This window comes from Trichoplusia ni, chromosome 1, assembly GCF_003590095.1.
Source record: "Trichoplusia ni isolate ovarian cell line Hi5 chromosome 1, tn1, whole genome shotgun sequence".
In the NCBI taxonomy this organism is placed as follows: domain Eukaryota; kingdom Metazoa; phylum Arthropoda; class Insecta; order Lepidoptera; family Noctuidae; genus Trichoplusia; species Trichoplusia ni.
Genome location: NC_039478.1, coordinates 18,606,947 through 18,621,983, shown reverse-complemented (window position 1 = coordinate 18,621,983; position 15,037 = coordinate 18,606,947). Strand labels below are relative to the sequence as shown.

The following is a 15,037-nucleotide window of genomic DNA, read 5'->3' as shown; positions in this document are numbered from 1 at the left end:
TCTATTTTGTTCCATAGTGTTATTATCACCTTTAGAGGGTTACAGAACGCATTTAGGAAACGTAGACTGAAAACTACGTAAACTATGAAGCCAAACTATCATAATGTGTTATTTTTCTGTATATTTTATTGAACGGCTGAGGATGGAAAAGGAGTTAAGCCAACGGATTGTCCAATTTACAATCCGCCTCGCTCTACTCTGCCAATCTCCACATCAGGGGAAAAATCCCTAAACCCTTGGTTACTAGGCTGAATAAAGTGATAACTTTTCAAACAAAGGTATTGCTTTCCACTTTCGCGCATGATAACCGAGATTCAAACGTAAATATATTTAATCCATTTCAATTACAATTTCCTCGATGTTTCACAATAATTACTTTTTGTTTTATTTGAGTTAGCTGATGTGACGTGGCTAAGTAAATAGTTGTAATTTAAATTGCAATGGGAAAGTATTACCTATGCTTTTGTAAATTACGATTTTGTAAAATATAAGGCCTTATTATAGACACCATAAATCGATTCTATAAAATCTCCAAAACACACTCAAAATGCTGGTTTGGATAAAAATTAATTAGTGGATTTGCTGTTTTTTTTTCTTGGATAAGCTTGCCGCCCAAAAAAAACAGCCAAATGCAAATCAGAATCACGATGCTGAGATTTCCGGAAAAATAGGATAAAGCACCCTTTATGTCTGTCATCTTTTTTTGTGAATAACTATATTTATATATCTATCTATCTAGCTATAAATGTTCATGAGATACAGCCCGGTGATGCTCGCACGGTAGGCCAGACAAACAAGCAGCAAAGTTTTAATAAGAATGTTTTATCGTTTGGGTACAGAACTAAACAGAAAGTTATACCTTTATATGAACGTGCATTTTTCATCAGCGTCAACTTTTCCGCTACACCATCACGCCACAACAACAGCCTACATAAATGATCCGCTTGTCTAACGGGATGTCAGGGCCGCCTCGCTCGCATATCAAAAATGTAAGGAACACTCTCCGGGCGACACTTCAAACTTACTTATAATGCAGTTTGCCACTCTATCTGCCACGCGAATTTAGAAAGTCATAGATATTTGAGTGAATATCAAAGAAAATATTTACGAACTGTTAAATAGAAAATAATGCTTCTAGTAGAGAAGCTCAATAACATACTGCCTTGCTTTATTTTTTATACTTTGAATTTTTTATACGTGAAGTCTAGTAGTTCAAACATTTATACTCAATTGTATTTTAATAATTACAATTTATAGATATATTTATCGATTGAAAAGTTGAACCACACCAATTTCATGTTCAGATTACCTGTTTACGTAATAAATAAGCTTAAATATTCCTTGACCAATTTTCTGAAACTAACTGATAATCGGAATCACTTTTTTTTTTAATAAGTGACAGATCTGTTGTGACAAAAGATAAAACAGTCAAGCTGTCAATCTCAAAACACTTCTGCAGTGTTCAGTGACACACATGACAAATTCACATAAACAAACGAAAATCTTATTTTTAACATTACTCACTAATATCAAAGCGAAGAGAGGCAACGGCGCATGGTGCGTCGCCATCAGCGTTCCCACTCCAAGACTGATGGTGACGAGGAGAGACCCTGCTAATGCCAGAGCCTCCCATTCCGGTGCTCCAGGGAGAAGTGAGAGACACAGCACTATTGACAGCACGAAGGTTATCACGGATAGTATTGATATCGCCTTTGTCTGAGAGGATAATTCCTGAAACAAAAGAAATGGAATTAGATTTTCTAGGATACTACTTGAATTTAGAACAATTACGGTTAAAGAGAGACGTTATGTTCAATGTAGAGTTGCATCTTGCTCCCACATTTCAGTTCAGAATTTTGAGCTCCTTATAAAAATTCTTTACAAGATGGAGTTTTAGAACTAGTGCATATTGCATAGATAAAGTCAAATAAAAAAAATGAAAATATCAAAAGGAAACCTCCAAATACCTAAATACAAAATACAAATGACAGAAGACAATTACTACCATTTAAAATTTTAAAGTAAATAAAAAACACTATGAAACGGTTTTATTTAAATTTTTACTAGATCCCTCGTAAAAGTTATTTTTAAAATATCTATCAAACGTCAAATTGTCTAAACGTTACAATTTATTAAGCTCCACAATCTTCCAATTTGCGTAGGAGCCGGAGTTTAATTAACTTTAATTTTTAATAAATATACAATTATTTGTTTTTGCTGTAATAACTTAGAAATTTATAATTCAGTCGATATTAATAAAATATTGTTTGAGGGAATCAATTAGGTTGAAAGAAAAATAGAATATTACTTTATGGCCTTTCCACGTTAACAGACGGTTAATAATACGAGCAGTTCCGTATTGCATACCGATTTTATTTTCACGAAATGATCTTTCACTCGTTCAGAAATACTAGCTGTACCCGACAGAACAACCTCACTGGTATTAAAAGAAGAACTTCTCAAAGATTCTTTAACAGGTTTATACATTTTTCTGAGCGCGAGTTTAGATCAATTTGATTCGAATATGCCAATTTCAGACACCTGAGATAAATATTTACTTAGTCTAAAGAAGTACCATCAAACCAAAATGATAAAAACCAAATTATACGCAACTGAACGTCATTGAAATTTGTACTAAACAGGATTCAATTTATTTCACTAAGATAAAGAACGTAAGTAGTTCCCGTACAATCTTAGGCTACATCCTGAAATGAATGGTCAGTACAGCCGTTCAGTTCAGAGGCAACAGATGTGGATTAGAGCAGTCATCGTTTGACCGACACGTCTGCAATAGCCCTCAGTTTATGAGACAATTGGGAGCAAAGATAATTACTACAGACTTTACGAAAACCAGGGGTAAATGTAATACGGAAAGAAAGAAAATCAGGGACTAACATACCCTTGGTATATTTCCCTTGAATTCAAAATGACACAAAATTTCTTCTTTTATTCAAGTGGGTTTTTCAATTTTTGGATCACCGTGTTAAAAAAAGACTGCTGAAGTGGAAAATCGCGTTGACTATTAGCAGGGAAGATATAAAGCTCAAATCTCCAAAATCATCCACCCAAAATCATCTCAGTAACAGCGTAATAAAAAGCAGACCTTTATATCAACCACGAAAAATCTAGAATTGAACGAAAATTTATTTCACTGCGTTCGTTAAAATTTAATGCGAAGCTCTTATAATGGAGTGACAAAGAACTTCCACCGTCCAAAATAAGACAGACCGGTTGAGTGCAAAGTCAGTCACTAACAAAGCGGATCATTGCCAGGGGCGTGCAAATTATACGAAAAGGGCAAAGTCTTTGCTAAGGAGATTACTGCTACTGTGGTCTTACTCTGAACTTTAAAATCAGGACTTGGTATTGTTCAAGCGAGACAGCACACTACACTACGCAATTGTCATCTCTATTTCATCATGGCTAGAGTCCTGTTTTAAAAATTTATAGTAAAGGCTCTCGAAAGAAGAATGTTGTATGAATAAGGCTTGATTGGGCGGATTATGTATGCAGATTTAATTATTGGGTATGTTGATAACACTAGTTGTTCTGGTTTTACTATTGGAAGGCTATAGATGAAGCTGAATTATAATTTATTTTCATTCAGCAATTAGGGCTGTCTGGAACGCAGTTTTTACAAGAAATTATTCTTAACTACAAAATAATAAAACCTAAAAATAAAATAAGTATAAAATAAAAAGGCACTGCAGAATCCAATTCTTTTTTTTTATCTAGCCCACTTTGTCCCACTGCTGGGTAAAGGCCTTCCCCAAATCCTTCTAAAATCTTAAAATTGAAATCAAATAATACTTAAAAAAGGAACAGTGCTTTTTGAATTAAGCCGGGTCAAAAATCATTTTTAATCACTAATGTGCGGTAGTTACAGTGCGCTAAATAAAAATTCAGATTACATTTCGCCTTTTAAAACGCGAAAGAAATCTTTGCACCAACTATATTCGTTGCACCCACAAGCACGTTCTCATAATACTAAAATAACAAAGGTTTAATTAATGTTAAAACAAAAGATGAAAAAACATTAGATGTATTTTTTAAATCACAAAAACTTTTCACAATTCTCTACAGCAAAAATTTTACATCAGTAAATGGAGTTGGGTTGGCAGACTTGGATTAAACATGTAAATGTCATATTTATTAAAATGTTCAACAAAAGGTGTTTTTTTATTATCTTTGTTGGCTTAATGTGCTTTTTTAATCTTTTCATAAATGTCATATGCATTTGACAATTAAGTAATGAGAAAGTCGTGTTTTGAATTGTGTTTTTGCTTTACATGAGTTGTATATCTACATTATGTATTTGTGTACAGGTAAGAAACCTGTTAGTTATTACATAATGCCGCGGTCAAAGCAAGGAACATCATTTTGAGCAAATTTTTGTTTGTTTATTTTATAATATACGATTTCTTAAAGTTATAGGTATCCTGAATAACCAGCGGAAAAGGTCGCGCTACACAGCCAGCTTATAACATTGTTTCAGTATTTACTGACCGGCCTTCTAATAACTTTCATAAGGATTTTGAAACGCTTTTTAATTTTATTTCTTTGCTTTTTTTGATTGCGTACCCATTGGGAAAACGGAAGCCTATTACTATCATTACCTATCAGTCAGTCAGTCTATCCGTCTATCTGTCCTTCCGCCCGTCACCAAGTAGTTATCCCTGTTTATAACCAGTGTTTTATAACTTGAAATTTTCAGCAAAATATGTCTTCAGACAAAATTGTCTATTTGTCTTATCTAATAGTAATATGTTCTTTGTCAAAGATGGTCACCCATCTACGGACCAACGGCGTCAAGCATAGCTTAACCTGTGATCGTATCACTTATGCGGTTATAGCTTAGCCACGAGCTCCTCAGCAAAACAACAAAAGCTAATCATTTAGTATAAATACATAACAAGTTTCAGAGTATCCAGAAACATTATTCACATTAATACCACCTATATTCGCACAAAGCGTAAAAGCGTGAAACCGGCCTACACCGCATAAATCTAGTTATTACCGGTACAAACCAAAATGCACCGGCGCGAGCCAGCGTAATCCAGCCGTATGAACAATTTAATTGTACATCACGCAATCAGTATAATTGCCAGCTTATTAATTTGAGTGCCTTTTATGAATGAAAGATATTTCGCGATAATTCTGAATGCATGAGGAAAACAATTGATAGTGTTTTTTGCTAATTAATTGGACGTTCATGTAGATCTTGTCTAGTGAAATGAATTGAATTTAAATGTAATTGAATTTAAATTGGTGATGTTTGATATAAATTACACAATACTGACGTTATTATCATGATGACGTGTTGAGTGGCTTTAAATATTTTTGACTTTATTTTTATACCTACCTTATTATACGTATAAACAAAATTGTGCTTGAATAAAGGTATTATTTAATTAATTAATAAATTAATTATGTAGGTAATATGCAAGGTGCGGGTACGATCCCAACACGACTTTTTAAACATACAAGTTTTTTTTACTCCACTGACGATGAAGGAAAATATAATGAGGCAATCTGAATTCTACATATTGGAGTCTGAAATCACCAACCCACGGTGAGCCCGCGATGGTGGTCAAAGCACAAAATGTTTATAGGCTGGCATTATATTACCTACTAGCTGTTGCCCGCGACTTCGTCAACGTGGGTAGAAGATATAAGTTATGATTTATGCCTGCCCTGTTTTTTTCACATTTTCCATTGTATCTTCGCTCCTATTAGTCGCAGCGTGATGGTTTATAGCCTAAAGCCTTCCTCAATCAATGGTCTATTCAACACAAAAATAATTTTTCAATTTGAACCAGTAGTTCCTGAGATTAGCGCGTTCAAACAAACAAACAAACAAACAAACTCTTCAGCTTTATATATTAGTATAGAAGTATAGAAGTATAGATTAGGTATTGTAGGTAAAGATTAAGTTTGCTTATTTCCATAGAATTTCGATTACAGAAAGTACGAACTTCCACAATATTTCATCGCAAAATGTTGTAAACAGCGTTGAACATTTGCTACGATAAGCTTATAAGCTTTATGGAACTAATTCCTAGCAAGAAATTCCATATTTTAACGTCATCCAAAAAATCCCATGTCTGTGATAAATAAGGAACTTAATCCAAACGACTCGATTGCTTGAGGGTCCCCTCTCCGATACTATGTTTAATCTGCCAAGATGTCAGAAACCACCGAAATGTACCTCATAAATATAACATTTTTTAATATCTTCGGGTTTTTCCTCTTGATTTCCTGACACCCATAGTAATAACTTCTTATGTTTTGTCTATATGTCTATTTCAAGAATTGTCAGTTTTTTTTTTCTATTTCTCTTTTTTATTTATCTGTAAAGGATCTTTTACAAATATTATTTTTGTTTTTCTTGACTTTTGTGGTCCACTGCAGCCTAAAATCATGAATTTATTACTCTTGTTTGTTTTAGTCATTACATGGTTTATTATTTTAAGAAATTTCAATGAACCGATTGATGAAAAATCTAGTTGATGTCGTTTTCCAGTCTGCTTAGCTTAATGGAATCAGTCAAGTATTAAACCATGCATGCCTGAATAATTATTTGATTAAAGACGATCATTTTAGGCTTCGACGCAAAAAGGAGTGTTATACGTTTGACGAAAATCTGACTACTATCAAATAGCCGGACAGACAGCAGAGAGCGAAGCCTCAGTAATAGGGTTCCGTCCCTTTAAATACGGAACCCTGAAAAGCATTGTTATTTTACATTCAGGGACAGTATCAACATCCGACACATTAAACATTCTAAACGTTTGGGATACGAACCCTTTGAAGATAAAAAATAGACCAAATATATTAAAAACAAAAACAAATTCGGATGTGGATGTGGATGTGTTGGTATGTCACATGTTTCATTTGTAAAAAAAGGTTTAGAGATGCGTCCCAGAAATATCGAATAAGTTATCAATTTGTGACGTGTTTAGGTCAAAGATAGTAATAATGACGGTGAAGTAAACGTATACAATATTCGCAAATTGAAAAAAAACATACATCACAAAAGTGCTTCCTTTTCCTAGGCTAAAATAATACTCCATTTCACACCAAGCTATGTGACTCAAGAAATACTCCATGTTTCATGAAAGACCAAGAATCATGATAGTATCACATATTATGTAAGTTCTTGCATAAATTATGGTACACCACAATATCCTTACAGAACAGACACGTGCCTAGATTAACACTAATTAACTGACCTCAGACCGTAGAGATTACACGTCTTAACCCAAACTGGACATCAAAGACAAAACTAGTAACCTACCTGTAGAAGAAGACCCCTTAAAGCTATCGTAGTCTTTGTGGGACCGAGATAGCGCTCTACGGAGCTGATTGGCATCTCGCTCGACAGGTGACAATATTAATGCTTTGTGGTCTCATAGTACACACTAGTATAATTAGTTTTATGTTCTACAATATTCTAAGTAGTAATTGTTGCAATAAATGGTTATAAACAACAACGAGGTAATAATAGTGATCGTTATTATATAAAGTACTAAGGAATTGGAGTTTTTGTTGAAACATCCGAACAATGTTATTAGTAGAAACAGGATCTTAGGAATAACCAATTAGTTATATAGGATGGTAAAATACTTCAAATTCAGTTTCAAAATCATGTCTGATACGAAAACCTTTGAATTTATAATAAGTATTTAAAAAACAACACTAATTAAAGAATATTCTACTTCTATAAAGAGAATTCTTCTTCTAATGCGTAGCTTTTAAATTTCTAGCCAAATTTTGACACTAAATTGACAGGATTACAGACAACTTTAAGACCGCTCAGCTAATTGATAACTGTTTGTTCCAAGTTTTCAACAGACATTAATCTCTGACTTAAACGCATTTGAAAAGCTAAATACTTACATTGTTTGTTATAAAGTGGCATTAAATAAACAAGTGAATTTAAAAAATGGAAAAAAAATCTTTTGTTTTGTCGGCCAACACAGAATTCAATAGTAATTGGAAATTCTATATTTGGTGCAAGCGAAACAAAGGAGCGTTTTCATTAAATCAATTTATTTATGAAAATGAGAAAACCCTACCCGATTTTAACATTGGTATTATTATTGGATTTTAGTATTACATGATATTCTTGAACTTAACATTAGTGCCTAATTAGCCACCGCCACGTAATTATAGATGGCAAATGAATTCAAAATGGAAACACTTATGTGTCAAGATTTATATTTAATCTAAAAAGCAGTAACTCTCTTTCAGGGACCATTTTTGTTTTACCAAGACCTGTTTATTACACGTCGCATATCGCTTTTATTTTATAAATGTTAATACATCCTTGTAGAAGGCTTTCGACATTCAAAACTACTCCATCCATCCAAGTGAAGTCTTAATGGTCCAGCCGCTGACGTCTAATCTCTTGACCCCCAATCGAGTTAGCCCCTGAGTGCCCGCTTAATGCAATTCCCTCTCCATACATTACGCCGATATGCCTCTTAATGAAGACTGCACCTACATGGTACTAATTGATCTTACTGCTTAAGATGCCTATATGGATCCCGGGTGACTAAAAGGTGAGTGGATCGGATTTAAATGCAGTTGTCCTACAATAATTAAAGACTTCAAGAGAATATCAGGTTTAAGATGTAACACGGTGCAAACGACAGTTTCTGTGTTAGTGACATCGCTAGCTTAGTTGGTAAAGTGAGTTGAGTGTGGATCAGTATTTGTAGATTTGAGTCCTTTGTCAGTTTTTTTTTGTCCAATTGTTCAAAAGTTCATGTAGCTCTGTTTTGAATTGTAAGATGTCAAAAATGGATAATGTCAGTTGGTAAGTGTTCTTGAAAAGGGTCAAATTCTCAAAAAAAAAAGCATTGTTAAAGTCGGACTGCAAAAAAACTAATTCGAAAAGAAGTTCAAAAGTGCAAAAGTGCAAAATTATATATCCAATATAATGTTTATTAAAAATATTCAAAAACCAAACTATTTCACTCGACCATAGTTTAAATTCAAGAAGTTCGAAGCATCTAGTACTCTACTACTAAATAAAACAACAAAATCACTAATTTTTACAGTATCTTATAAAAATAAAAGAAGGAAAAAGCTTACCCCTAGCCAGTAGTGTTCTTATTAGCAAGTTGAGGGCGCATTTAGTTATGTATAATGAATGCCGGGCGCCTGGACGAACGGTATTGGATTAATTATTCGCCGTGCCTCTCGCATTTAGCTCGGTAACCACGTTACGAGATAAATCAAATTGAAACTGGCAATACTTTCATTTTGTTTTGTCGTTGAGTTTGGTATTGTGTAGGAATTAATTTGTTCTTTGTTGTGATTAGTTTTTAATATAAAACTTTTAATAAAAATAATGTGAGTGAAGCCGACGATAGGATTAACGTTAACAAACAGAAAATGTCCAAGGGTGGGCCAGCATTGGCCTGCTGTAGACCGGATAGGATATCAAAATAATGTGTCTAAGGATGAAACCATACCGAAGTTCAATAGTCTGGTCAAGGAAATTTCTGGAACAAGTTTAAGCAGAAGAAGGGATACCATAAATGAAATAAAAGTATAATACTATTCGGTTTCTGCTGATTATAAGATTATTTTTTGTGAATCCGTGGCGATACTTTAACTTAGGTTTGTCTTCAACCCAACGGGATCTCAGACGTTCTTTACTCATGTCATCTATTTTTAATGACCATTACGTAAGACCTACTACATCGGCCATCTGTAGCGACCCCTGTAACTACTAGTAGGACCTGGTATTACTATTTATTATTTGTATCTCTTTTCAGTCACAGGTGCAAGATGTAGAGGCCTTGTTAAGAACTTTAAATGGATGGGGGATTTTAATGTGATGGGGTATCTACCAGAGGCCATCCACCCCTGCTCTATAAAAGAACAAACATGGACGGCCCAAGGTACTAGGTAGCTACAAAACTATTGCAAATTGAATTGTGTATGTGTATGTGTAACTGATGAGGGCTATTGGTATTAATAATGTTATTATTTATTACATTTTTAAATAAATCTTAAAGCAAGCTTACTTGTGAATGAGCGATGCAGACTGTGCACAGTAGCACCACGCTACAGAGCAGCGTGACGCACAGAGCCGACACGAACAGCGCATGCTTCAGCCGCACGCAGTACCGCCTGTACAGGGCTTCCAGTTCAAGCTCTGTGCCTTCCTCCTCTGTGGACAAACATAAGAAAATATCAATAAGTATAAAATAAAATTGATGAAGATTAAAAAACTCTGTTAATTTATCACAATGTCAAATTATTAACACTTGACGTGTTGCTAAATTGTATGGTTGACTGTTATGCAAACAGAACCCTTTTCCATTTGTCTTAAAAAGTTGTTTGTGATACCAGTAAAATAATTTAAAGGGCACTGTCTTGATCCTGTACAAATATTTAAAAAGATTTTACAGTTAAAAATAATAAGATTACGAGTTATATAAAAAGGATCTCAATTAAATCAACTTGACAAAAGAAAAGTCAACAGAGTGATCCCTTTCTGAAGATCAAAAATTTACATCAAATAAAGAAAAGATATAAAAAGTTTAGCAACTTTTGATTGATTGACTAACAAATGCCAACAAGAGAATGAATCCGTATTTTTTAATTAATTGATTCTTTGAATTAGGTAACAGTTCCTTTTATGACGATTTTATAAGAAATGACATAGGTATCTATGTATATATATAACATTATATAACTTTCGGTTGAGTTTATTTCTGTAATAGATAGATAGATAGTTTTATCATTACATATATTCTTATGGATTGTCTTCTCAATTAAGACTGAAAACGTATGACTTGATGCCCATTATATCTAAACTTGTATATACTCACGTAGATAAAAAATAAAACTGGTCTAGTGTGGTTTGGACTTGCGACACTGAGAGTTAAGTACAAACTAATTGATAGTACTCTCAATTTTATTTGTCGCCAAAAAATGGATGACTGCAGTAACCGTTGCTAGAAGTAGTATATTTTGTTATAGGTAATGGTAACAGAAATACATCGTCTGTGAATATTTCAACTACGAGTAACGATTTACAGGCGGTAGATAGTTTGCTCTTTAATAGCGTTCCGTTTTCACCTGTACCTTATCTTTGAAAAAAACATAAAAATGCTCTTTTTATTAATATTTAACGCATCACAAACTGTAACTAGGTAAGAAGTGTAAAGAGTACACTTAATTAATTTGTTAAGCACTGATTTAATGTGCTCTATTGTGTACTTTCTTTCTTGGAAACTCAATAAATAAATAACTGCAGAGTTCTACATACTGAAAAATCTAAACCCAAAACTGCTATAAAATACAAAAAAGAAACAATGAACTAGTCTAGTTCGACACGTCTATTGTGTTATTTTTATGTTTCGCGGAACTAGAAATTGGATATGAACTGACATTGGTTGGTTTGCGGCGTAGGTTGTATGGCCCACGGCGAACTGAAATGCCGATACTAATTGAGAAGAATTTAGTTCGAACCAAATAAACCCAGTTTTGTTTTTGGAAACCACCTACGTTTTAGTATTTTCAGGGTTAATGTGGACTTTTAGGATTTTAGGGATCTATACCAAAAGAGTGGGACAGAAAGTTATTGCTAAGGCTACACAGTCCGTCCGTTGACCGGCTATCAGGGTGTATCTCAGGAACCCTGATAGCTACACAGTCGAAATTTTCACAGATAATGAATTTTGGTAGTCACTTTAAAAACAAATGCTAAAAATAAAAATATAGCTGACAGTTTTTTTGCAGATTTGCCTATTTTAATTTAGCCTATTGTTACAGAAACCTAAAACCCAGAAACAAAGGAATCTTATGCACATGAAAGGTTTTTAAAGCCCGTCAAGTAAATAAAGAAATGTAAGCCACGTTTTTGCGTAATCCAACATTTACAATGACACATTGCCTTGAAAAGTACAGCCTTGCATAATGTACTGTACTCGACGTGAAATAGTAACACTCTATCCAAGTAGATTTCTGTTATTTAGAAAGGTATACCTAAAAACGTATTCATCACTATTTAAAAGCCTTTTTCGGCCACTTCAGATTCACATTACAGTAATTTAATAACAATATTTTTGAGGACTTATATTGCACGGAATAATATCAAAACCATTCAATAAAAAAATCTATTCAACTGTTCAGCAATATCTTTTAAGAAGCTCATAATAATGTAGTCACCAAAATACAATCAAAGCGCGATTCAGAAATGGAGTGCCAATAAACAACGCCATCTAGTTAGTAACTAACAAATTACTAAAACAAATATTAAACGTAAATTCATTCATAAATCACAGTTTTAATATTCTTATAGTAAACAATCTTTATAAACCGCAAAATAAAACTGTCTCCAACAAACCCGATCACTTTTTATCCCCGTTTAAAAACAAAACCAACGCTTGAACGTAAAGGCTGGATACAGACGGCTTGACAGCTTTTCACAGCGACTTGTTTGACCATCACTTCGTTGAGTTTCACAAGCTGTTGTGTGTACTGTACACTGTACCACTTTTCATCAATGGGGTTTAAAGCCAAGCTTTATTGGAAAATGTATTCAGATTGAATTTCTGAATGAAACTTTAAATGATCTGTAAATTGAGTCTTGATTTTAAAAAAGTAATAAATCGGTATTCGGGTGAAATATTTTCGTTTGTATATTTTTTTAGTAATCGTGGTTACAATACTGATCTAACTAAATATGAGTAGATGCTATTGACAGAACTTTTGATGAAGTGACAGCGTAGGGTATGAACGTTGGACTTCCAGTTCTAGGTTGTATGTTCGAATCCCGACAGGCAAAAATGCCTATCAAAATTACAAATTAATCGTCACTTGCTAAAACCGGTGATGAAAAAATTGTTAGGAATATTGCCACTTAAGAAGCCTTTGGGAGGTTTACACTCTGATACTAGAGTGTACATCAACTTTAAGAAAATAAAAAATTCAAGCTAAAAGCAACCTTATTTCCTCCTAAAAAGATCAACCACAGTTTTTTGTGCAATCCTCATTAAGGAACTCCCTATTAACACATTGATTACATGATTACTGTAATCGTACAAAGGATAACAATTCCAGGGTATCATTAGAGTCGTTTGTTTGACAATAAGGAACAAAGGTAACCACATACCCACTACATATTATGTATATTGTAGGGACTATTTGTGTTTCATGTAACTACGCCCTTTATAGCAAGGAAAATTATGGATATTAATTATGTTTCATATTAGAAAAAAGGTTTTGTCAAATTTAGTCATTGGTAAATATTTTCTGGAGTCTGAAGTATACGTATGTATCTCATAACGAAATGTAAATATTTTTGCAAATTTCTCCCATTGCTTTGATATGTGAGATTCGAATTCATTATCTGGCGTTAAGATCATAAATCAAAATAAAACTACTTTTACGGATTTTAATGTCTAACATTCGCGTAAACCTAAAAAGCCACTATCATAAATCGACTAAAATATTTTTTCCAATGACTATCCTACAGACAAAAATAATCAAAAACGATTGATGAAAAACACACTTTCATTTAAAAGTCACCCCTATGTTATGAATGACGTAGCCTTTTAAGGAACCGCACAAAGGGATAGCTATACTATACGTGTACTCAACCAGAAGTGTTGTCTCGGACAGTTCAAAAGCAAAAGGCTTGCAAAATCATGTTGTAGTATGTTCCACAGCCGCAGGCATTCGGAGTCTGTCATGGTTTTATATTGTAATAACGTTCTATGGGAATTTCATTTTGCTTGTTGTCCCAATCTCATGGTACACGTGCAAAATGAGACGATTCTAGATAAACTATTTAAGGTTCCGTAGCTAAATGATCAGCACTGAAGTCTTATAGAACTTCATGTTTTCTTTCTGCTTTCGTTGCCTTTCTGCTTTAGATACTTATTTTTTTTTAATTTCGTATCTACCACTATAAAAGATTTCAGCATAGTTTGTGAAAAGGCTCTGCTGAAGAAATGTATTATAGCATACATATTTGTGCAGGAGTGTACAAGATCATGATGATCAGATCATACGGGTCATTTGAAAGGTACAAGCAGTAAAAAGTACAATAAAATCATTACCAAAGCTTTGGAGAAGAAATCTTTTTTCTGTTAGTGGGACATATCAACACTTCTACAAAATATTTGGTGGCTGTGAACAGCTCTTCCTATCTGACTAACCTAAAAAGAAATGTCGAAACAAACTCAGGGCTCCGTCAAAACCAAAATCAGCTCTTTAAGTATATTATGTATACTCGTACCAACAACACTCTATTAAAACTTTCAGTAATAAAACCTAATTAAACCCTTGCCTACATAGTAACCACGCCGAACGCCATTCAATTTCAGCTCTATCTGGTATCAGGCAGGCTTTGTTCCTAAACAATGCTGGCTCCATTCAATTAGGGTTTAGTTCTAACACAAAACGCTCGAGTGCAGTTTGCGACACATTAGCTTTGACGGGTAATCAATTGAAATAACAGCTTCGATGGTTATGAACGTTCTATATACTAATAATTTAGTTTTTTTTATATATTAACTTTTTTGCTAAAGAAAAGTTTTCTTTTACTTATTTAGAATAGGAGCGTCTAATAAGCATGATAACACTCTATTAATAATAATTAACGTGAAGCGGATTCCTAATTGTTAATTTAACATCGGTTCACTCACTCGCCTCCGGATCAACTCTTGATTTAGCACTCCGATTGAGACCAAAACTAGTCCGACTGGCATTTTAGTACTTTTTTCTTTAAAATCTTTTTTGTTTTATAAAAAGAAAACCAAACTGACATAAGAATTTATTTAGATATACATACAGTTCATAGTCGTAGGTACTATTCGTCGAGTAATCTCAGGAACTCCAAAATTTTGACCAAGAAAAAACAAAACATTTTCAAAACACAAAGACATTAGCTTAACCCCATTGGTCTAATTGACCGGTGTAGTTATTCAAACATGTTCAAGGGAAAAGGAACTCGTTAGAGGGCAATTAGGGCAATTTGGGAGCATTCGTCCCTTGACAAAAAAAATGT

The 15,037-nt window shown here is 33.7% G+C and overlaps 1 protein-coding gene across 3 annotated transcripts in view; it reads right to left on the bottom strand.

Moving 5' to 3' along the window:
- LOC113497935 (adenylate cyclase type 2-like) overlaps nt 1-15,037 on the bottom strand; it is a 165,127-nt gene that overhangs the window by 109,730 nt on the left and 40,360 nt on the right. For all 3 annotated transcript variants that reach the window (XM_026877755.1, XM_026877774.1, XM_026877764.1), the window contains exons 2-3: nt 10,041-10,186; nt 1,525-1,731 (exon numbers count right to left, since the gene is read on the bottom strand). In XM_026877755.1, the coding sequence (XP_026733556.1) occupies nt 1,525-1,731; nt 10,041-10,186 (353 nt within the window). The remainder of the gene's footprint in view (nt 1-1,524; nt 1,732-10,040; nt 10,187-15,037) is intronic.